The sequence below is a fragment of the Diadema setosum genome, chromosome 1 (assembly GCF_964275005.1).
Source record: "Diadema setosum chromosome 1, eeDiaSeto1, whole genome shotgun sequence".
Classification (NCBI taxonomy): domain Eukaryota; kingdom Metazoa; phylum Echinodermata; class Echinoidea; order Diadematoida; family Diadematidae; genus Diadema; species Diadema setosum.
Window position 1 is genome coordinate 27,428,388 of NC_092685.1, and position 25,655 is coordinate 27,454,042.

The window sequence follows — 25,655 nt, forward strand, 5'->3', positions numbered from 1 at the left end:
GAGCTCGTGAGATTTCTTTTTTCTTTCTTGCGTAGTGTCTAGCTCGGTCGGTCTTATGTTGCCTAGTGTCTATAGCTCATGGGCCATATATGATAGGTCCTGGGCCTATTTCATTTGATGTCGAGCTTGTGGGCCAATATCTAGCTCATGGGCAGTATGGCTCATGAGATGTTGAATTCATGGATGGTGTGACTTCTGGACAGTATGACTCGTGGGCTGTATGACTCGTAGGATGTAAGTAAGTGACTCGTTGGTGTCGAGTTCGTGACGTGCACTCGTGTACGTGACCTACTCTTGAAAGGAACACAATAGTTTTAGATTGCTGTATAGGAAAACCTACAACGAACTGGGAGTGATTTAATCGGCAAGCCAAAATAGAAGAAGTGAATGATACTGAAAAGAATAATGTTCGTCGACTTATATTTTGGACAGTCGTTTCTTTTGTACCGTTCTGCATAAACCATGTTAATACACCTCAAATCTACACATTAGTCTATGATCGAGTTGAGGACGAATGAGCGACTTAGCCGGTATGATTTAGGGATAATCGATGAAAATTTCAAGACAACAACCAAAGCGTGCCACATTTTGTTACACACTGAATATATGGGATGAGATGATCATAATCTTTTTGTTATTGTAAGGTTTTTCCTATAAAGTTTAGGGAGGCCATCCAGGGCCCTGTTTCATAAAGCTGTTCGTAAAGTTACGAACAACTTACGAGCGACTGGTGATCAGTTCTGATGTGCTATACTTATCAGAATTTCAATAATTTGCAGTTTAAGAACTGATCACCAGTCGCTCGTAAGTCGTTCGTAACTTTACGAACAGCTTTATGAAACACCCCCAGGTCAGTTTACCAATTACCCCATCTGAATTTGTCTTTGCAATTTAGCAAGGAGGTGAGAAATAGGATGAAAATTAATTTCTTTAACTTTTATTCTGTGAAGTGCCACGGCCAAAGTGAAGACACGTAGTTACGGTTGCGTTATACCACCTTGCTGACACTTTGGCAATGCAAAGTCCCGTGGAACCTGTCAATTTCCCATTTAACCTTCCAGATACCATTGACCTTTTATGCAATACAGTTGCCAATGGTAATGTCAGGAGTTGTTTCAATATTCATTTCGCAGCGATATGGCGTTAATTGACCCATGTGCAAACACGAAAAATCGATACGAAAGCGATCGTGGTCGCGGTAAAGGCGCGAAACAAGGGACGCCTTCCAAATATAATTCAGGAAAAAAAAATGCCCCCGGCTTGCCACCAGTCGATATTCTCCCAGTGTCCTGGATAAGATCGGCAGCTGAATTTATACGCCTTTTTTTCCAGTAAGCCCGATGCAATCGACAAAAAGAACGGGCTATTGTTATCATTCCGACAACTTAACTAACACAATGCTTCACCATGTGCACGCACGCGCACTTTGCTTCGAGTGGCGCATTGTTTAATTACGATGGGAGCAGATACAGTACCGTTTATCAGTCATGAAAATGGAGGCGAAGTTATGGAATTCATTTGATGCTGAACTGCACCTGGAAGAAGAGCATGATTAAGTAAAGCATTCGAGCTACGTCTGAATCCCGTTACATGTTTTGGTAGCGGGACTACTAAATGTGGTGGATATACCAATGTTATTTTATTGCAACTCTGTCGTCATGGCGATCGCTGCAAATATCACCATCAGTCACGTCATGCACACGAACTTACTTTCGTTGATATTCCTGCTCGGTTGTTCAAAGGCAAGTATTAAATAACAATTATTGTCACTAAATATACTTTTCAATGATATAAAATTGTGGGGGTGTCTGTAAAAATGGTCTCATTGTTTGTACACGTACGAACAAATTACTTTTTCATCGACTGCAATGAAGTATTATAACCCATTAGAATTTGGGTTATGTTGCACAAAGGGAATTGATATAAATCATATCTGAGTGAAGACGGGGTGCAACCTGGTAAAACATGAATGGAAATTCCCTTTGTTATCTTTGGCCATTATTTTCACTGCACAATTAAGGCTTGTGTTTCTCGCCCTGTTATCTAGTTCTCTCAAAACTGCTTAATTTCACTTATCTAAGGGATTCTGTTGCTACTGCTTGACAAATTGCCCTTCATCGAGGTGAATAAGCCCCTAAGGGGCCCTATTGTTCATTTTTTTGTTAAAAGTAATAGCTATGACAAGAAACCATGGGCATACATATACTCGGGTTGGATTCGAACCAACAATCTCCTGATTATGTTTCGAATTCAGCTGGCAAGAGCGGATGGGTTCTTCGAGCTTCAGGTCTTGTCGTTCGATGACCCGCGGGGCGAACTCGCCGACGGCTCCTGCTGCGACGTTGCCTCCGACTCTTCGTCACCATCGTCATCCTCGTCGTCGGACTCTGGCGGACGCGTCTGTACCGACGAATGCGAAGTCACCTTCGTGGCCTGTCTGATGCACTATCAGCCGAGAATCTCGCACGACGGACGTTGCACGTTTGGACAGGGACGCTCAGGTGTTGTGGCCGGGAACCATTTCGAGGTCGAGGATGGCATCCCGACATCATCGATATTGGCTGGCAATCTATCTCTCGAGGAACCGACGCTCATTAGGTTTCCCTTTGACATCGCTTGGCCGGTAGGTCTGTCGTTAGTTTATCTACACCCTTTGCGTCATTAAACTTGTAAAGTGCCTTAACTTTTCGCAAGCAAAGTTTTGTGTTTTATGCACAAGCACTCATAACAATCATTTTATGTCACTGGCATGGTCGATCACGTCAGAAACAAGGGGAACGTCCTTTAGAAATGTAGGCCCTACATGTGCATGTATTAGTAAAATATAATGTGTTCTACACACTACTACTGGATGAAGTTTACGTTAGACATACATTAGTAACAATGCACTTATGGAGCATACTCTCGAAAAACTAATTATTTTGTTGTGATGCAATAGGAAAACCACATCCACTGTCGGTAAAGAAGCTGGATACATATCTTCATAATCCATGCTAATTCAAATATGAATATTATACTTGTATATCGGAGATTGCAAATCAGTGTTTTATAATCGTGACCCATTTAATGAGCTATAATTAAGATTTCGCTCAAAACAGCGCAGTATGACGAAGCATGACATTATGATGGTGTCCATGTTTGTTTATTTATACTGCATAAAGAAGAAGTATCACGCGTTGATTTATGCAATATATTTTTTTTTTCTGAGCTGTCACAACTACCTACCTATAAATTGACGTATGTAACATTGTACCTTTAAATCATTTCCAGAGAACATTTACTCTTATTCTGGAGGCTTTTGATGTGGATACCAACGTTGCAGACGGGGGTGAGTTAGGTAGTTTATTTCCTAGGTTGAAAACCTTTGAAACACATTAATGATACATTCCTAATATCCTCAAAAAATATTATTTATTTAATGTTGAATCAATCAGTCAATCAGTCAATCAATCAATCAATCAATATTAATCAAATAATATAATAATCTCTCTCTTTATACGTGTATATATATTTCTATCTATCTTTAATTCACCTATCAGATTAATTATACATTGACATGTATGTTACTTTATCAATGGTCAACATTAGTAACTCTCCATATAATAACTTATCCATAACGGCTTCTCATATCTTGCTTCAGTTTATTGCTATATGTTTCACACATCTCTCAAGAAAAGTATTTATTTCGTTATATTGTCAGTGTGATGATTTTGTCTTTAAACGAATGCAAATAAATACTGTGTCTTGTTATCTATATGCCTCAGTTTTATAAAGTTCATGAAATGCTCATGGTATGTCTTTCCCCAACCAGGTGTGATACCTAATATTGAGTCATCCCAAACGACACCCAGACAGTCGAGTTTGGACCTATCGACGATAGATTCTACTCTGTTGAACACGGCGGTCACGCCGTTGCCGAAGTCAGGGATGGCCAACTACCAGCTCATTGAGCGTTCGTTTCATTCGGGTATCATTGTGCCGTCTGCATCGTGGGTGCGTCTCCGCCACAACGGCCCCGCCGCGAGCTTCCTCTACCGGATTAGACTGCAGTGCGACGAGAATTTCTACGGCTCGGCGTGCATGAATTTTTGCCAGCCGCGCGACGATGTGTTCGGCCACTACACCTGCGACGAGAATGGGGGAAAGGTCTGCTTCGAGGGCTGGACCGGCAGCAATTGCATGATAGGTTGGTGTGGTAATATCATACCAAAGTGTGTACTGTATATGGTTTATTAATGCATGTCAATACCATTCGCAAGCTCTGTGTGTACAATTTCGATGGCATCTTTTAGATGGTGGGCTTGAAAACAGAGATGGAGCATACTCTCGAAAAACAAAACAATACTTGCAACCGGCAGTGAATAATGACTTTCAACGACACAAACACCCCATTCATATAACATATTATAAAGTAGATGAATAAAACAAAGTGACCTGAACTAATCTGAACTATTGGCCGAATCTTGTGTGGTAGAGGGTTTCTGACTTGGATCGGTTTTTTCTTCTACAAATTTCCAAACGCTTGTTGCATAACATACAAAATGTATGTAGTGATAATTTTGTTCTGTGCTCACATGCATGTTGTGTCCATGATTTCTCTATATGGGGATCTGTCGTACGCTTCTCTTTTATGTTTTTGTCGACAATGACCAGTGGCTTGTTCAACATGCTAGACAGCAGAAGGTGTACTTTAAAATTTCTTAATGATATCAATTTAGCTATTTGCAGAAAAGGCTGCCACGCAATCTATGGATACTGTCACTTACCCGACGAATGCAGGTAAATATCATACAGAAGAGACCACTTCTTCTGCTCATTATAACGATGTCTTAAATGCGATAAAGACCCGAGATGAAGATAACGACTCATGCAACCGAATATTCATGTTGCAGAGAAATTGAACTGGGTTATATCATATGTGTGTGTGTGTGTGTGTTTAATTTGTTAAAACGTTTTTGCCTTTTACATTCCCTTCGCGTGAAAAAAAAAAAATGTGTCAAAGTTTTCCAATGAAGTCACACAATGATTGGTTTCAAGAGTAACTTATAAAAGGCATTTGATACTGTAGTATACAACAAGATCTTTCCAAGGTAGCATCTTAAGAACATCTTAAAAAGCTATGTCCTGTTCAGTGAAATACCTGCGTCGCAATTCGTATCTTACTCATCTTAACTGTGATTGGCTAATGCTCGACCATCACGTGACTTCAGGTGTCGCCACGGCTGGCAAGGGGAACTGTGCGACGAGTGCATGCCATATCCAGGTTGCCTGCACGGTGGGTGTGTGTCCCCCTGGCAGTGTGATTGTCAGGAGAAATGGGGCGGACTTCTCTGCGATCAAGGTAAACCAAAGAGAAAGAGAAAGCGATTGGATTATAGAGGAAGATGTGGGGGAGGGAGAGTGAAGGAGGATGAGAGAGAAAAAGAATAGTGATGGCTATACCGTACGTTACATTCTTCTTTGAAGTAATCCCGCGCATCGTCTGGGAAGAGAGAATTGGTACATAACCTAAATTTGGCAAGCGGGTATGCACCTATTAAATTCAATTCAATTAAATTCAAACTTTATTTCTCTTTGTCAACAGAATGTACAGAAATAGGTCAATTTGACATGCATTTTTATGGAATGAAACACAAATGAAACGTCTATGATGAAAAACAAAACAAATTTAACATTGACGTAGATTCTCTGTTGCCTATATGATTATGTAATGTTTAGTTAACTCAACCTATTCACATACATAAATTGAATTCCGATCAAGGCACGATTCTTCGTTTTTTTTTTTAATGCAAACTCATACTCATGAACACACACACAAACAGAAATGAATTCTGATTATGATATTGTATATGCATGTTCATAGTATATATAAAATTTATCATTACATGTTATATTTGTAATATGAAATATATTTCTGATTATGTGCGTATTATATGTTCAAATATACATAATTATATTTAGTTAAAACATAAAAATTGCCTCTATCTCCTCAGCCCAAGGATTAATCAGTTGACTTGAAGTCGTACGCCGAAAGGCTTATAGATTGATCTGTGTATGTGTATTCGATGTGGAGCCAGCATTATAGTCGCGGGCTTCTAATTAAAGTGGTCAGCCTGACTTATTGATTGGGGAAATACAGCTGACGCGACACAGACCTTTATGCAACTATATACTTATATCCCAACCACTGTTGCGCTCCAAAATCGAAAGCGCCATTTTTAGTGAACCCCCGCCAAATGCATTCGATAACCTGCAACGAACATTCAAAACAATCACTGGTCTGTGCGATCAAACGATGATGGTAATCTAGATATAGATTATACAATCATAAGAAAAATTTTCCTCCTGCTGCTATGCAATGAACATGCATGCTTGTATTTGGCATTGCTGTGGTATAATATTTGGTTGACAAAAGTGTTTTTTTTTTTACATCTGTTATTGGGTGCCGTTGGAAAATTCACATTTTCTTCAGTCAACCATTGAAGAAAATGTCTGTATTTAACTACGAAACTGTATGTGTGTGTGTGTGTGTGTGTGTGTGTGTGTGGATCTGTTTGTTTGTGCGTGTGATTTGATATGTTCATACTTTCGTTTTGCGATATAGACTTGTAAAGTGGAATGCGGCCCATTTTTCCTGTCATTCGTAGATAAAGTAGTGGCGACATATTTTCGAAAAACTGCAGGTCAGTGAATTCAAGAAAATGCGAAACAGCCAGTCCCAAATTCACCTTATCAAATAAGCTGAGTTGAAAATTATATTTGCTGCAAAATGGAAATTGAGAAGAGAAAAAAAAAGCAATTGAGGAAAAGACGAAGAATGGTGTTTTAGTATATAGTATTGAACACAAAATAATAAAAGATACACGACTTATTACGAGGAGAGAGGGGGAATGAAAGAAAGGGGGGGGGGGCAACAAGGAAAAGGAGAAGGGAGAGAAAAGGGCATTATACAAACAGAAATAATATATTACATGGGGTGAGGTTTAACGGATTGCAAAGGGATGCGATCAGAGTGCGATCAGAGACGCTTTTCGCGCGTCGTCTCCGCACGCGTTCGCGTCTGCACCTTTCACCATTTGCGGTTAGCACTCGCTGCTATAGATGGTGGCGGGGCGCATGAATGATAGATGAGACTTCCTGATCAATAGATGGCTGTATTTCTCACCGAAGTCACGTGTTTATGATATATGCAAGCTTTAATGATTACTTGTGTATGTATGACTGGGAGAGGGATACAAATATAGAGACGGAGTATAGGGATCAAGCGGAGGTCATGAGACATCGGCATTATTGTAGAGCAGAAGAGAAATAGAGAGAGAGAGGGAGAAATACATACAGAGGGAGAGATAGAGGGGAGGGGAGAAGGAGAGAAAGAGATAGAATTCCGCCGTAAAATAAGGACACAATGTTAAGCAACGACACCATAGTGCCTTTATATTCAACCCAATGAAGTCATTACAGATCAACCAAAATTAATATCGTTCTAATTTGCTTCTTTGCCTTCTAATAACCTGATTTTAGAACCGTGTCATGTGTGGCACGGAAACAGGCCAAGTTTCACTGTCGACATCTTTGTATAACCTACATGCTCAGAAAGCCTCCCAAATTCAAATGAATGGGCAGCTATTACTTGTCGTAGCAGTTACTCATGAATATCGATCGGTATGAAGGGCATTTCAAGGATATTGTTTTACACCAACGTCATGCAGTTATTAATGAATATATAAAATGCAATACCGCGGTATGACCGTATTATATTAACAAACTGTTGAACGGCTTTTTATTACTGAGAGGATCGTTTCGAGTTTTAAAGTGTTGATTGCCACTATACGCCCCTTTTCTGAACTGATAATAATAATGATGATAATGATAATGATGATGATAATAATAATGATGATGATGATAATAATAATAATGATAATTAATTATATAATAATAATAATAATAATAATTATATAATCATAATAATAATATACTATATAGTATCAATTAATTAATTAATTAATAATAGTAAATATTATTGATATTGATAATAATAATTAATAACAATAATAGCAATAATAATAATGATGATGATGATGATGATGATTATTATTATTATCTGTAATAATAACAATAACACTGATAATAATAACTATATGGCAAAATGATAGCATGATACTGGTAATGATGATATAATTGCGATCTGGTTGAATGCGGCACCCCTTACAGGGAAGAAAAAAAAAGCGTTGCTTCCGTACACCAGGGGGTTGGAAAGCATGCTATTCATGGTGATTTTATGAGTTCACATCAGGAGGAGAAATAAACTATTGCTGCGATCAAAGCTACACAATAACATTGTTTATCATAATGAGATAATATCTGTGTGAATGTACTAAATTACAGCTGTCTGTCTGTCTACCTGTCCGCCTATCTCCCCCCCCCCCCCCCGTCTCTCTCTCTTTTCATGCAAGACTTGGATTTCTGCGCCACTCATCGTCCGTGCCAAAACAACGGGCTCTGTGCCAACGAGGGCCCAAACGAATACAGCTGCCGATGTCCCGCCGGATTCGAGGGTCTCAACTGCGAGTTCGGTACGACATGATCTCCCTCCCTCCCTCTCTCTCCCTCTCTCTCTCCCTCTCTTTCATGTCCCGTTATCATGTCTCATGCAGGAAATACAAGGATATGTTTAACGTTTTATTCAATCTTTTTTAATTGTCACGCAAGAGATATCTATATTCAATACAGTTTAGTTCCGTTTTATCTCTGCATTCCATTGTGAGAGAGAACTTTAACAAAGTGTCGACATTTTTGTATACAAAATTAATAATCATATATTATTATGTAGTACACATGTATATATGTATTTATTCATAGTATTATAAAAACGTTGAAAGTAAATATATAAGGCATTATGTTGAATGTATTTTAAAAAGAGGCACTTGATAGTAAAATTTTCAGAAAATAATTAGAATGTATAGGACCATCATGAGCATAGCTTGATTATGTTGCAACATGGACCGATTTAACTATGATAAAGAACTTTTATGAATGCATGTCTCCAATAGAAAACAGTTTTTTCTTATCGCCGAACAAAAATCGGTTCCATTTTGTTCTGTCTACTCTATCAAATTATTATACAATGGCATGACAAGCTTAACTCCTGATAGCTGCTTTCACATGCACCTCTACAAGCGTGTTTGGCATATTCTGTTCAATAATACACGTATTGTGATTTGCTGAATATTTAAGAGTATCAACCGATGGATCTCTTTCACGAGAGATCTTCGCACCTGATCCTTTTCCTGTTTGGTTAGGCATAATCAGCGGGGTTCAGTTCCCAATGCTATAAAAATGCTATTCTTCTTGTCCAAATTCAAAGAAAGACAAAAAAGTATGAATAAAGAATAAAATGATCTGATTTGTTTCAGTGTTTTATTGATTTTAAAAGAAAACAAAATCACGACAGTTATGAACAATCGAACAGTCTCATATAGAGTTGAGTATTTGATCATAGATGCATAAAAAGGTTGTCAAAATGATCATTAAAGACATAATTTACCATTATGAAACAAAAACCCAGCATTAGTGCTTCAAAATAAAATGTGAGTTAGAGATAGAAACAACCAATGTAAAAATTTGAACAAGTGTAATCGATGTTAAGTATTGTTAGATAGACAGAATGTGAACAATAGTTATAATACAAATGCTTCCAGACTAAACCATATACAGCTATGATTTGTTAAGAAAAATAGTGATATCTCCTTAAATTTTAGGCTCTACTGCGAACATTTATGGTAGGATGTTTTGTGATACAACTGACCTACACATATGCTTCAAATGTGATATCTTGAACATTTTTTTAAACACTGCTGCCAAAGGTAAACAGGACCTTTAACTTAAAGTTGTTAAAACAGTACCCATACACAATGTACTACTATTACTATTGTTTCACTAATAACCTAATGGTTGTTTAAAAAACAACTCAAAATTGAATTGTTTTCATATTTACCGCAGTTCAGCAGGCTTGTGATTCCTATCCGTGTGCGAACGAGGGTCGCTGCTTGGAGGCGGACTGGGGCTTCGTTTGTTTCTGCTCCCCGGGCTGGACTGGACCAACTTGCCAGACCAGTGAGTAACGAGACCAGCTTGGCATTTATTTGATTTGATTTGGTCCTGGTGGCATCCTTTGGCATAGGAATTGTGTTAGATTTAGATATGAATTGAAGTGCAAGTGTCAACCGTTTTAACCCGCTTAAAGTCCTCTTCCTCCAATTAAATCATAACATACATTAATCATCGCGTGCTTTGATTACATCTATTTAGAGTTCGTCTTTTCTATATCCGTGCAGCTTGGCATGTTTTCTTTTTGTGTGTGTGAGAGAGGTATATGCGGTATTCATGAATAAGAGCTTAGGTCGTGGCCGGTTGATCACATTAGCAATGATACATGATACGAAATGTCGGATGTGCTGATGTCCTGCGCAATTATTATACATCCAAATGCAACATGTAAAGTTTCGTAATGTTTGTAGGTTTCAGCTACTTCCACCATCTAGTCCTTAAAATCAATGTAAATTTATTAAAAGTATAATGCAACTTTTATTTTGAGGAGCTTGCTTAAATTTAGATTATGCCGAATCATTTTCCACATGGAGAAGCACGTGGCACGATTAGCCACGACGTCATGTAAGGCTTTCGGGATAGTGGGCAAGTTTCTTGATGCTTAACTGGAGAGTCGTTGGCTCGAATCCCTCTGAACACTGTGTCCTTCTTGACACTTAAATGAGAAAGTAACAATGCTGATGTAATAATGATACAATACCAGGGTCGGCCCGCTCGGAGAAGAGTACGAATGCTGAAGAGGCCGCAACCTGGGTATATAATAGACCAAGTATCATCATCATCATCATCCTCATCCTCATCTTCATCATCATCGTTACTCATATTGATTTTGCTTCTCATGTGTGTTTAGATGTAGATGACTGTATGAATTCCCCGTGTCAAAATGGCGGCTCATGCTCTGACCTGGTCAACGGATACGAATGCCAGTGCACTCCGCAATGGCAAGGGCCGGTTTGCCAGTTCGGTATAAAATCATTGATCAATCTTTCTTATCATGTAGTAGTATATCGTAGCCATAGACATTTAGTTCGAACTGATAGAAAGCCATATATCCACCTGAGGCGCCTTCAAAAGAATGTGAACAATTTATGTTGGCTGTCTCGACAGTAAGCAATGATATTCATTATCATACCTTAGTGCAGAAAAGAAAGTGCAACAAGTATTCACGGTGGATGTAGCAACTATAAAGGTATTATGCAGCTGTATATTCTATATCTCACTTGCAAGTTGATCTGTTTCATTCAGATCATAGAACACAACTAAGATATGTATATCACCATCCATATAAGTAGATTAGTCAATCTGTTGCAACCAGGATTCATGTTGTGTCGATTCCATAATGTTAGCTACAGAACAGCTGAATGGATTAAAGATAATTGGATTGAGCGGCACAACAAAAAATGGTCGCATAATCTGACAAAATGCGATTACTGACGAAATTAAGGTGATTAAGGTCTTCACATAATGTTTATGGAGCACATGACTGATAGCTCATACCCTCTCCACCATGTTCGTTCCGAACGTAACCTAATATAGATATATAAATAGACTTCATTGTTCTTTCGTCTCAGACTCGAATGAATGCATGGGCCAGCCGTGTGTGTTCGCTTTCCGCTGCCGAAACCTTGTCGGCGACTATCTGTGCGACTGCCAGCCCGGATGGACGGGCAAGGACTGTGATGTCAGTGAGTGATCACAACAGAATATTACCATCAGCAAAAAAAAAAAAAAAACAAAAAAAACAAACAAAAAAAACACAACAACAACAACAACAACAACAACAACAACAGCAGCAGCAACAACAACAACAACAACAAACAACAACAAACAACGACAACAACAATCAGTCAATCAATCAATCAATCAACCAACCAACCAACCAACCAACCAGCCAACCAACCAACCAACCAATCAATCAATCAATCAATCAATCAATCAACCAATCAACAATGGCAACCAACAAACCAATGAATGAATCAATGAATCAATGAATGAATCAATCAATCAATCAACCAATTAACCAATCAATCAGCAAACAATCACAAAACCAACCATAACGAAACGACGATTGAGTGTGTTTTCTTCATGCTCAAGAATAAACATACTTCCTGTTCATTAAAGTTTTAATATCACTCTTTACATGATTCAACTTTAAAGCTATTCAAATCATTTACCATGCAAGGGCAACGCAAAACAAAGAGCACTTTCACTTATGTATATAATAACTTCCTATTTGCCATGTTGTCGGCAAAGTGGTAGAGCACTGGTGTAGATAACATTCGATTAGATACAAGTTAGCTATAGACTCAGGTGTAAAATGTCTCCTGTGCTGTTTTGTTGTTGTCTTTTAATTGATTATGATCTCTATGTTCCCCCTCCTAGATGCCAACGATTGTGTGGGGCATTGTCTGAACGGCGCCACTTGCATGGTAGGTGCATGCAGAGTTACAACGAGCAATTAGTTTGGAGGATTTTTGTTTTGAAACATTGACGCATCCATGCTTAGGGTATTTTACCACGTTCCTGACTGTTACGTCGACATGTACCTATACAACGTTGATAATAAGGAAGAAGTAACCCTAAGTATATCTAGTTAATTTCGTGTTCATGACTTTCATAAACAGTGGGGTTAAGCATTTCGACAGGGTTCCAAAGTCGAAAGTATCGTTGAATAAGTGTAGCGTCAATAATGCTATCATGTGTCTGCTACCACAACCGCATCATTTTAAAGGTCCAGTTTACCTTTGGGAGCAGTGATTTCAAAAATGTTCAAGATATCACATTTGATGCATATATGTAGGTCTGTTGCATCACAAAACATCCTACCATATAAAATTTTTGCAATAAAGCCTAAAATATAAGGAGATATCAGTGTTTTTCTCAATAAACCGTAACTGTAGACGGTTTAGTCTTATTATAACTATTGTTCACATTTTGTGTATTTAACAAACTTAACATCGATCATAGGGATTCAAATTTTTACAGTGGTTGTTTCTATCCCTATCTCATATTTTAAACTATTTTGAAGCACTAATGCTAGGTTTTTGTTTCATCTGCAAATGGTAAATTATGCCTTTAATTTGTATATGAGACAAGCATAATAAAACATATTTCTCTTTTTCACTTATGCGTCTTATCCTTGAAATGACTTTCAAAATATTATTCTTTCCAGTTTACAAGCGCCACAAGACAACAATCGAAACATTTCACATATTCTATTTTGTGTTCGGACATGGGAAAATGTAAGTGCAATCAAGTACAATGTATATATGAAACTGCTGACGTCATGTCATTCGGCCAGGCTGTCGTAAGGTCGATGATCAATGACTAGAGTATAGGGATGTAAAACGTTCACGAATAACGCACACAACACTAATACTATATTTTAGGAATAGACATTCTTTTGTTTGAAGAAGGTGGTTTCATTTCCACCAATATTGGATATGTACACTCTACTTCAACACTTGTATATCACAATTATGTGCAGTCCCAATTTTGTAAATCTGCAGGATTTGATAAATTCCTTCCTGTGCGTGTGCCGACCGGGTTTCGAGGGAGTTGAGTGCGAGACGGACATCGACGAATGCAGCAGCAACCCTTGTGAGCACGATGGCAAGTGTAACGATCTGGTCAACGCGTACGAATGTGACTGCGAGCCCGGCTTCTCGGGAAAGCGTTGTCAGGTAATGTTAATTTTTCATATTTGTTTTGAAGCAATTTTTCATTTTTCATTTCATTTATTTTCATAATTTCCAATAACTAGTAGGCCTTCATCCCGTATTATCCCGTAAATCTGTAATTGCAGCATTCGCGTGGACTCCGGGATATCCCCTAGATTGGTAGATAATATGAGTCTTAAGTAGGAACAATTATTGTATAGGCACTTTTATACTTGTCAACAATATTAATGGACACCAAAGCCCAGATATGAACATGGGTTGAATTAAGGCAGCGATATTAGTAGAATACATCAGTGATCGTTTGGACAAATTGGTCAATCGATTCAAAAGTTATAGATTTTCAAAGTTTTGGGGCCGTAATCGCTGGATATGAAGACTTCCACAGTTCATGACGTCACTCATCATGGATAAAAATGTAAAGAAAATATAAGGAGAATTCCACAAAATTCGATTTTAATGAAAAGTATGCGCACTCCATCGACCTGTTATATACTGACATGCTAAAGGTAATGATATTCCCCTGATTCAAAGGCTCTTTCAATATGCTAAAAAAGTGAAAATATATGGAATTTTCTTTGTATGTATATATTTACACAATATATTACACACACACACAGATATTCACATGTGCGTGTATCGTTATCTTTAATGTTTGCAGTTGTTTGTCTGTGCTTGTTTGTTCGACATGCAGAGACTTATGTTAGCAGTATAATATGATAAACTAGTTTTCTTTTTTTTTCCCCAGTACGACATTGACCTCTGCGATCCGAACCCTTGCCAGCACGGTGCAAACTGCTTCAATCTGCTAGGAGACTATTACTGCGCATGCCCAGAAGGTTTCCAGGGCAAAAATTGCTCGCAGGAGAAAAAGATGTGCTCGGAATCACCTTGCCAAGGTAGAAAATAATTCTATATACTAGTACATGATGCGCATCCACTACATTGTAAAATTGAATTCGATCTGATATGACATTCTGTAGCTTTCGTTACGAACTGCTTCTATTTAATGTTACTGTAGAATACCATTGCTATTCTGTTCATTCAATGCATCGTTGTCTTAATGTTTGTATTGTTTGTTTGTTTGTTTAGTTGTGTTCGCTCGTTCGAGATACAGATACTTATTTGAGCAGCAGGCTACTTGTGGCGTGCGTAATCTCTAAGCTCAAGTTTTGTAATAATTATCGAAAGTTCATTATAAATAGTAGGCACGTACAGATACTTCCGCTACAGTACAGACATGGTACAGTATAATAGTTTGATTCTTTTACTCACAAGTAGAACTGGAGTTTGATGAAGAAAAGTTCATTTAAAGTTTGAGAGTAATCAATACATGCTATACATTCCCGAACTTGCAGCCATCGATAGTTGTACGATTACCGTGTCAACACGCGGCGCTGAGGGCGGGATTGAGGTACGTCCCTCCAATGTCTGCGGCTCTCACGGTGTTTGTATCAGCCTCAATGAAGATGGAGATTTCACCTGCATCTGTCACTCGGGCTACACTGGACTCTACTGTCAGGAAAGTAAGGATAGAAGAAGAGAGTGAGAAATTGTTTGTTTGTTTGTTTGTTTGTTTGTTTGCTTGTTTGCTTGCTTGCTTGCTTGCTTGTTTGATATAGCATTGCAAGCATGCATCGAATTACCTTGACTCGAAGCGAACCGAGCTTTACAATGAATAGTCCTTATAACATACACATTGTGATGTCTATTGCACCGATCGGAATATTGGAACATTTTGCCACTGGGTACATAAAAGAAATTACATATCTATGCTGATATTACGATATCCTTGAGTTCAGTAAATATTTCCTGTTGTTCACGTCTTTGCAGGAATCGACGACTGTCTGAGCGACCCCTGTCAGAATGGAGGGACCTGTATAAACAGTCGTTTCGCCATCCAATGTGTCTGCCCGTCTGGATGGGAGGGAACATTCTGCCACATTGGTATAAAGAGGGCGCCACTGCCTACTCGTCTTTGCTGTTTGTTTGTTTACTTGTTTGTTTGTTTGTTTGTTTGTTTGTTTGTTTTTGTGGGGTCACAATGTTCCCGTGAATTGCAGATCAAAATGGCCCATACATAGGCAGCTAGTGTCTTCCTCACCCATTACTGGTAGCCAACTCTTATTTTCCTTCTGAGACTCATTTTCAGCACCAAGTGTCTCAGTTTCTGTGGACAATGTAATTCTGAATTAAGGCTGAGTTGATTTCTTCTTTTCTTTTTTTTTTTCTTTTTTTTTTTTAGGGGGGGGGGGTTGGGGGTTGGGGAAGGGGTCAAGACTCGCGTAAGAATATTCCCCCACTGTCTTTGATCTTATTTGCGCCGTTATCTATACAGCTAGACTGAACGGTTTTCTTTCTCTGGTAAATACCACATCGACGAAAGGAAAGAAGCATCCAAACAAGTTGATGTTTACCAAGCAAACAACGAGACGTTGATTACTGATCAATCATTTCAGTTGTGAGCGCTGCGTTTGAACTGTCACTTGGCATGTATAGTCATAAATTCTTTTGAACCGAACCCTTTCTCACAATGATCATTCAGTTAACCTGACGTAAGTTTCCTAGCAATACATAAGCGTCCAATTCACATTTGGGGAGCCAGATGCTGGCGGAGATTGGAGTAGAATTATGACAAGTCGATGCTATGCTTAATTCCAAATTTGCCAAGGAATTTGTTGTTGTTGTTGTGCTTTTTTTCTGGACGTTGCATCGGTAAAGTCGCGGTAAAGTTTTCTATGTATGAGAAACGTTGCTCAGAGCTCCCAGAATGAGTGCGGTTTCCTCTTTCTGTGATTGCGCCAAGGTACTGATGAATGTGCCACAACTCCGTGTCGAAACAACGGCACCTGCGTTGATCTCCACGCCGACTTCGTCTGCGTGTGCCCTCATCGGTGGAAAGGGAAAACTTGCAACTCACGTAAGTCCCAACCACACCGTGAACAATGCAATATGATTTAGAAGCATAATTTTTCTTTTCAGGAGCCTTCGACGTGGAAGCTGAGAAGTACTCTTTAGCTGTTGTTAACAGGATAGAATTGAAGTTTACAAGGGTGTCTCATTTGTCAAACAGCATTTACTGCAATAAACTTGTGAAGTCGATTTGAAGAGGATTGTTAGCAACATATTTAGCGGCGTCATACAAACGCCGTGAGTACATCCTGAGAATGAATCATAAAGATGTCTATCATAGTGCTAGATAATGCATTGAAAACCGCCCGATTACGTGATAGTAAACGTTCGACACATTTCTTGATTCACTGTAGCACATCATTGAATCACGGAGCTATCTGGGAGCTGAAATCAAACACCAATTCTGTGAAGAAAAATCCAAGTATTTGTATTAGCAATAACTAAAATGTGTACATTACGTTTCTTTCTTGCGAACAACAACAACAAACCTACTCTAACAATGAAGTTGAGAGCCACTGTGATTCCACCGCCTGTGTCAATGGAGGGGTGTGCACCGATGCCGGCCACGCTTTCATGTGCCTCTGTCCGTCCGGATGGGAAGGTACATCATGTCAAATAGGTGAGTCTCCCTTAATACTGTCCGAACCCCGCCAATATCTTCAATTTAGATGTTGTTTTTATTTATTACGGGGGAACACTAGGAGCTCTGACGTGTCCACTGTGTGGTATCCTGTAGAGAGAATTGGACGTGATCCACTTACCCCTTTCTCATGAAATTATATAACGAGAGCATTATTTTGAATTAGCCGACAATATTCTGTTACGTCTCCACGGTCTATGGTTTTCTCAATTTAGTAGTTGCTGCTAGAAATGCAACATTTCAGCATGAATAAGCTCGATAGGATTGTACATCTATGATGGATTTTTCACATGAGCCTTTTCATTCAAAAGGTTTGATAATGGAGACGCCCGTTCCTTGATGTCTCCGACTGCATTTTACTGGTGATCGTGACATGTACAGCTCCTTCACCCTGCCCAGAGAATACACGCACAACGATGATCATTGTACAAAATCTGTATGGTATAGGAAACCTAGGTCCTCAATCCGTATATTCTATTTGTACGCAAGGCAACATTTCGTAATTTCGAAGGTTCGTTAATCCGAAAATGAACTAAGGTTCGATATTCCGAAAGTTCGTATTTTCGAAGCTTCGTTAGAACGCTCTTTTTTAATTAACGAAACTTCGGAATAACGAAAATTGCCCGTACACAATCTGCATTTGATGTCAATTCATTCTCTTTTTTGACAGTGTGTGAGAACGTAAGGTATGACAGGAAAGGGAAGAGAATGAGGTATATGATTTGGGCAAAGATTGGGGGGAAAGTCTCACAGTCGGTGCCCTTTGAATTTTGCTTTCTAAAAATAAAATCATTTATCTCCACCTATCACCAATCTTGTTTCAGCGGTGGTCAATAGTTGTTCCGGGAAACCATGTGAGAATGGCGCCACGTGCATTCCGAGTGGGGAGGTGTTCACCTGCATTTGCAAAGATGGATTCGAAGGACCGCGGTGTAACATTAGTGAGAGCGGACGTTGTCATCTTCTCAGCTTCTGTCTCCATCCCTCACTGTCTCTGTGTCTTTACCATTCCCAATCTCTTGTTCTGTCTATCTACATGGCCGGCGCCACGTTTTCAAAAGTGGGGGGGGGGGGGGGCACTTCAGACTTCTGGTGCCACTTCCGGGTTTCATCAGCTAAAAGCAAAAAAAAACCAAAAAAAAAAAAAAAAAATTGGGGGCGAACCCCCCCCCCCCCGCCCCCTCGGTTCTGCCGGCCCTGATCTATGTCCCTTTCTCTTTCTTTCTCTTCTTTCCCTCTTTGATTTCGCGATGTTTAATGTTTCCCGCCATCCCTGTGAAGTCGTCGTGCAGTGTATAGCCACTGCTCTAAATCTAATGCATTATGATGGATGATTAGAGGAAAGCGGCACCATACCTGACTGGGTCGGTGGCATGATTCATCCTCAATCAGAAATAAGCCTAATTTTGTTTTGTAAAAGACAAATATGACACGATGTGAACATGAACAGCGATAAATAAACAAAAAAGGAATCCACCACGAAGGTGCCTTTTTAAACAATTTTAAGATTTTTTTTTTGTCTTGTAACGTCTAATCAAAGTTACCAAATGGCAATCATGCGATTCCATCTGACAATGACGCTGTTTTGTATCACGATGTATTTTTTTGAATCACATTAAATTTTCTCATTTTTTTTTTAAAATTCATTCCTGTGATTATCTTTCTGATAAGACGTGGATGATTGCCGCCTGAATCCGTGCCACAATGGAGGAAAGTGCATTGACGGCATCAACTGGTTTCTCTGTCAGTGTGCAGACGGCTTCGCAGGCCCGGACTGCAGGATAAGTACGATTTCTACTTTCTTGTCTTTAAAGAACAAGCAAACAAACAAAACAACCGGAATAAAGACCACACCACGTGGTCTTCATGAAATTTGCATACAAATGTCGTCAAGGAGAAGGTGAGGCAACTCCATTACTGTGAGAAGTTCGAAAAATTATTTCAGAAAATCAAAGACCCAATCAATATATTGACTCACATGTTCTGAGTGAGTTTGATAGAATTCCAACTTTTGAGTGCTCAGGGCGATTGCAAATCACGTAGACATGACACCGTACGGGAAAGGAAGGCTTCGCTGTATAGAAGTGTTAAGGAAAGAATCAAGATTTTACTGTTGTAACATAATAAGTAAAAATGTTCACAGTGTTGAGGATGAAGACAAAAAGCAAGGAAAAGTTTTGGATAAGTACAAGATGATACCCGCTGACAATTACAAATAGGAAGGAAAACATTCTAGTGGAATTTTGATTGAACTGAAGGGTTGTTGTCGTACATTTACACTGTACTTAGACTAGGGGAAAAACGGTCATGAGAACGCTTGCAAGTATAAGTGCATTTTGCTTTTGTCTTTTCCTTTCTTTATTAGATATCAACGAATGTCTGTCGAACCCGTGTACTTACGGTAGCACGTGTGTAGATGGCATTGCTTCATTCACATGCCAGTGTCCACTCGGTAGAGAAGGATCCACGTGCTCTGAAGGTAATCAAGACATTTACACATGACAGAGTTAAAGACCAATCTATGAGAAAAACTTAACGCAAGATATTGCTGACTTGCTCCCGCATGATTCTCCCCGTCGAATGCACACAACCGAGCAATATTCTTCAGGACTGAAGAACGATTCAATAATTCGTTGTGATGTGATGTCTTCTAACAAATGATACAAATTCGCCCCAGTTCCACGGAAGGGGGGTTAATCTTTCAAGTGGAACCTTCATATTCTCAATGGCTGAAAGCTTATCTGTTTGGTATTAGGTTTGATTTGCGAAATGTCTCGAAAATGTCTTCCAGTAAGAAGCATTTCTTGAAGTTTTTGTCCCCGCCGAACGAGTTCGAGCAGGGGACTATGAAACGGGCTCCGTACGTGTGTGTGTCTGTGTGTCCGTCCGTCCGTCTGTCTGTCTGTCCGTCCGTCCGTCCGTCTGTCCGTCTGTGCGTCCGTGTGTGATCAAAATGTTCAATTTGCTACTTCTCTGTCATTTATGAGCCAATTTTGATTCTGTTTGCTTTATATGATAGCACTACATGGGAGCTTTGAAACTTCTACACAGAATTTCAGTCGTGACCTTTGACCTTGACCTTTGACCTATATTGTACATTTTGCTTCAAAATGCTACTCCTTCGCCATTTCTAACCCGATTTTGATTCCGTTTGCTTTATTAGATGGCACTAGGTGAGGGCTTCGAAACTTCTACACAGAATTTTGACCTTTGACTTCTTTGACCTTTGACCTTGATTTTTGACCTATATTGTACATTGGTTACAAAATGCTACTCCTTCGCCATTTCTAACCCGATTTCAATTCCGTTTGCTTTAAGTGATGGCACTAGGTGAGGGCTTCAAAACTTCTACACATAATTTTGACCTTTGACTTCTTTGACCTCTGACCTTGATTTTTTACCTGTATTGTACATTTTGCTACCAAATGCTACTCCTTCGCCATTTCTAACCCAATTTCGATTCCGTTTGCTTTATGTGATGGCACTAGGTGAGGGCTTCAAAACTTCTACACAGAATTTTGACCTTTGACTTCTTTGACCTTTGACCTCGATTTTTTACCTATATTGTACATTGGCTACAAAATGCTACTCCTTTGCCATTTCTAACCCGATTTCGATTCCGTTTGCTTTATGTGATGGCACTAGGTGAGGGCTTTAAAACTTCTACACAGAATTTTGACCTTTGACTTCTTTGACCTTGATCTTTTTACCTATATTGTACATTTTGCTACTAAATGCTACTTCCGGCGGGGACATAACGCACCGCGTAATTTCTACTTTTCCTTGTTTACGGCTAAAATCAACGTATTACAAACAGTGTTGGAGTTTTTCTCCTTTTTTGCGATCAGATGACATTTCACATGCCAAATAACTGTCAACAGTGACAGACAAGATCCCATAAAACACATAGTATTCCTTCCATTATTAATACAAAACAGCAAAGCTGCAATTTCTTTGAGATTTTACAGAGCCTTCATTGTTCAGGAGCTGTTAAGTCCAACGTCCTTTTGCTCGAAACAGAGTGTACTTTTTTAAAGGCTTATTTTACGTATATGCCAAGACTTTTCAAAAAGAAACATTTCGCACCTACAGACCACGGTGCTTTCGGCATCAGACACCTCAGAAGTCAGGCACTTTCTAGCCATTGATATCACAACATAAAGAGTTCACCAATTTGCACGTGTTCCCGTTTGTGACTAATTAAGAAACAACAGTCTATTTGACACTGATTTCAAGAACGGCAAACTATGAAACGTGTTCAAAGTTACGCCGATACGTAGATAGGGCCCATTCACTCACTTACGTTTTTCCACTCACATGGCCGCGCCCGCCGTTGAATGTGATACACAATGGACATACTAGACCCTAAACCAGATTAAGCAGCACGTTGAAGATTACTTCCAAAAGTTTGTACCTCAGACAAAAGAAATCAGCCATTGTCAACAAATCCTACTTTAGTTTAATAGAAGCCAGAGTTTCAGCAGGATTAGCACCTTGACGTCTTTGATAAGTAAGTGTATATGGAACAGGAGTATGTATGTAGGTGCTTAGGTGGTCATCTCAAGCTGACCAGCTTTAATACTGAAAAGCCACTTAATGAGTCGAATCACCTGTTCACGATTCCATCCCCCAGTCGTTGGCTACGAGCCGGCGCCGAGACCCTGTAAGATGGGGCGCCACGTTCATGCTCACGGAAAGACCTGGCGGCGGGACTGCAACAGCTGTCGCTGTGAGGACGGGGAAATTACCTGCACCAAGGTAACTACATATTATACGAGCAACATTTTGCGAGAGGTTTACAATTTCTCTATGTGCTTATTGTATACCAATGACAAGAACATCCAATCATTCGACAGCATGGCATTTTTTTTTTTTTTTGGTAATCTTTGCTAATTTCAGTTTTTGAGTGCGATTTGTTTTATGGGACCGCCAACGAAGCAACCATACAATATTGTAAGTCATGTAGGCCTGTTTGTCATTTCATCTGCATTGACGTCATTTGAGTTCTACAGTCTGGATTTTGTTGTTATTTCTCTTGAATAGGTTGTATATATGTTTGTCTACTCATTCTTTTGCTATCATCATGTTCAAGTACTACTTCTATCAATATTATTCGAGTAAAAAAATCCTCATGTGACGGTAGTCGTGCAGTGATAATCATCAGCATGCCTGATTTGAGGTGTAAGTGTTGACACGTGGGATGCCATAACTTAAAAGTGGTAACAAATTATACAATCTATTCTTCAGGTGTGGTGCGGACCATCTCTCTGCTTAGCTTCGGCGGCTAACGATGTTTACCTGACCGCTGCGGACGACGAGTCTCTGTTTCGCTGTCCCGACAATTCCGTCTGCGTGCCCATACCAGAGGGCGACTGCTTCACCCCGCCGTGCAGACCGTGGGGGACCTGCAAAAAATTGCCCGCTGCGAAGAGGAATAGCGCCATCGTCGTGCCTGAAGCCAGCGAGGAGACCTACCAACTCCTTGACGCCGATTCCGGGACTGCTTGTGACTTTAGCGGGGAACATTACTCCTCCGATGCTTGTATCCACTTACTACTCACATTCAACGTGTGGGAAATGCCAGTGGTAACGACTAGGTTCAACCTAATTCGATAGACATTGGAAGTAAATAATATTGCAGCAAATGTTTAGCATTCTACTCAATTGGATTTTTTTTTAAACAATGTGTTTCTTCGTCGTTACCACACGGACTCACGCTTTGGTGCATAATAAACGAGCATTACATGATAAGAAAGAAAGAAGATACGAGATTTAATTTTCATGTCAGAAAGTAATGACAGTTACTGTATACATATTAACTTTGAGAAGATTATTTAGAAAACAATTATCTAGACTTGCAGATTTATACGATTAGCATGATGACAAACAATTGAAAAGAATAGAGCAGTATACATGAAAAGTATAATGATTAGCAGACGACCCGGCACAATGATAACGTAGCGTAAACATTAGATACTACCTCCAATTTATTTATTTTTTCTTCAAACGACAATTTAGTCATAAATTCATCTACCAATTCATTTATTGGGCTGATGAAATTTGCTATTTCTGACTTCAGGGAATGACGATTGATACAGTGTGCAGCGATCTGAGACAGCTTTCGGAAATCCACTCGGCTGCCGAGAGATCCTCCGTCATTATCATCTGTCGCAGAAACAACGAGGCATCGAATTCAATCGATCTATCTCTGGTAGGAAGGGGAAGACTATTTTCCCCAAAAAGTTGTTCCCTAAACATTTAGATTGAGTGTGAGAGGCGAATTGCGCAATGACAAGTCTTCACTCCAACGAAACAACAAGAAATTACCTTACATGTATCGCAACTTCGTGTGAAATGATTTCTCAGAAATTTGGGAGTTCGATTTGTCAGACTTCAGTTTAAATCTTGAATATTGCAACAACTGTCTAGTGATATCAATAATTATTGTGTTTGGACTTAAAAATAAACAGTTTCGAATAAGATGACGCACTGAAAATTCTAAATGATACAACAGTTTTGGAAAGAAATCGTAAACCATTTTTTGACGCCTGCGATGACCCGTCGTCATGACTGATTCTCATTCTAGTCTACCGACACCGAGGCCGATGCCGAGTTAGCGGGACAACTCGGCCGACGCATAGCCACCAGCCTGCGTCACCCAGCGTCTCAGAGCTCGCATGCCCTTCGTGCAGTGACGGCCATTCAGCAGCTCTCTCCCGCATTGTCTGCGGAGAGCAGATCCGATGGCAGTGAGTACCAGTAAACAAACAAAATGTTAATACACCAACAAACTTAACGATTACATCAGAAGTATGTCTATTTTTGTTGCATATCACTCACTGTATAAACGGACATTACGTAAGGATAATTTTCATTATGCTTTAACGAGTTCGAACGATTAGTACTGCCATTCTATCATGTTAACGCGGGCTCAGCGTCCTCCCTAACGACGTAATTGTTATGCTCCGAACTGAAATCAATGGATCAGACATCACTAGTAATTGCCGAAGTGATAAGAAAAAAAAATGATTGTGAAAAGATGCATAAATTTTAGCGAACAAAGCTATAACGTTGTAAAACAAAAATATTGCAAGCTTGAAAGTAATAACCTTCTACCTCCTGCATTACGTGTAGTCTCTGTATTGTAGTGAAGTGGAACGTGCGGTAGTACTGCCATCATTCATTTCCAGTCATTAACACAAAATGCCGATTCTCCGGACACAGCACGTTACTCACGGGGATTGCTAATATTGTCATGATGACTTCGTGAAAAAGACAGAGAATATCGAAAGCACTCGAGTTCGAATCACTATTCTACTCTTGATGGTGCATTTTGGTTTTCTGTAAAACATTGCCGCTTGTCAACCTGAAGGGAGAGGGATAGTGATTACACACCTATCGTATGATATTGCAATTTTCATGCAGGATGTTTTCACACCAATGAAAAAAAAATGTTTACTGTCGAATTTGTTTTGTTTATGCGGGTTTAGGTACGCTCGTCATCGCTTACGTCATAGTGCTTTTCACGCTGTCGGTCTTCGGCTGCTTCGTCATCTGTTTCGGCCGTCGATGCCAGCGAAGCATGTTTTCTCCACCTCCACCCCCTCCGCCTCCCCTGCCCTTGCGCGTCATTGCCGCAGCACGCAGGGCTGCAGAGGATCCTTCAGGCGCAACGCAGCGTCAAAACAATTACGTCATTGGAGCGGACGCTGCGTCAGCGAACTCTGCGTCGACACAATCGAATGACGGCGCGAATCTCTCGAGCTCGTCGAATACGTATGAAAACGACACCCGCACTCCAAGTCCACCAGGACATCGCTATTTAGTTCCCGATTGCTCTGTCACCAAGAACAACGGCAAGGATGACGATTATCGCATGAGGACGTACCGTAAATGCGACTACGAGACTCGACCAGCCTAAAGGAAAATAAAGAATAAAAAACAACAACAACACACAACACAATACATAAAGAGGCGAGCACAACAGAGTATTCAAGTTGATAAACAATACTATACAAGTTTTAATCACTGTGAATGTTGAAGCCAACGTTCAAGGACTTTTTTTTTTAAATAAAGTTTTCTTGATTTTTGTTATAACCATCTCGATATTCTTTTCCATGTCATGGTTTCATTTTAAAGCGCATGTTTACACGGCTGAACGATAAAAACCGTGATTCGACTGTAGGCCCATTCTCGAGGAATATATGTCGTTACAGATTTCATGCAACGCCATAATCGCATATTTACTCCATTGTATTCCCCTTTCACCGGTAAACCTCAGTATTGATAACGATAAAGTAACGTTGATAGTGATACGC

The 25,655-nt window shown here is 39.6% G+C and overlaps 1 protein-coding gene across 1 annotated transcript; it reads left to right on the plus strand.

The window, feature by feature from the left end:
- The first annotated feature begins 220 nt into the window (after window positions 1-220).
- Window positions 221-25,258, plus strand: LOC140228660 (protein jagged-1b-like). Its single transcript, XM_072308954.1, has 25 exons — window positions 221-234; window positions 2,170-2,623; window positions 3,271-3,328; window positions 3,812-4,186; window positions 4,719-4,779; window positions 5,211-5,341; window positions 8,454-8,573; window positions 10,000-10,113; window positions 10,958-11,071; window positions 11,679-11,792; window positions 12,490-12,536; window positions 13,617-13,790; window positions 14,533-14,683; window positions 15,143-15,310; window positions 15,618-15,731; window positions 16,591-16,704; window positions 17,203-17,316; window positions 18,162-18,278; window positions 19,009-19,122; window positions 19,703-19,816; window positions 21,971-22,095; window positions 22,585-22,923; window positions 23,417-23,548; window positions 23,924-24,086; window positions 24,828-25,258. The coding sequence occupies exons 1-25, from the start codon at window positions 221-223 to the stop codon at window positions 25,256-25,258; spliced, it is 3,972 nt and encodes a 1,323-aa protein (XP_072165055.1).
- The last annotated feature ends 397 nt before the right edge of the window (window positions 25,259-25,655 follow it).

Coding starts and splice junctions, on each gene's coding strand:
- LOC140228660 (XM_072308954.1), top strand. Junction 11,793..12,489: donor GGGCAAGGACTGTGATGTCA/GTGAGTGATCAC, acceptor TCCCCCTCCTAG/ATGCCAACGATTGTGTGGGG. Junction 12,537..13,616: donor TGAACGGCGCCACTTGCATG/GTAGGTGCATGC, acceptor GTAAATCTGCAG/GATTTGATAAATTCCTTCCT.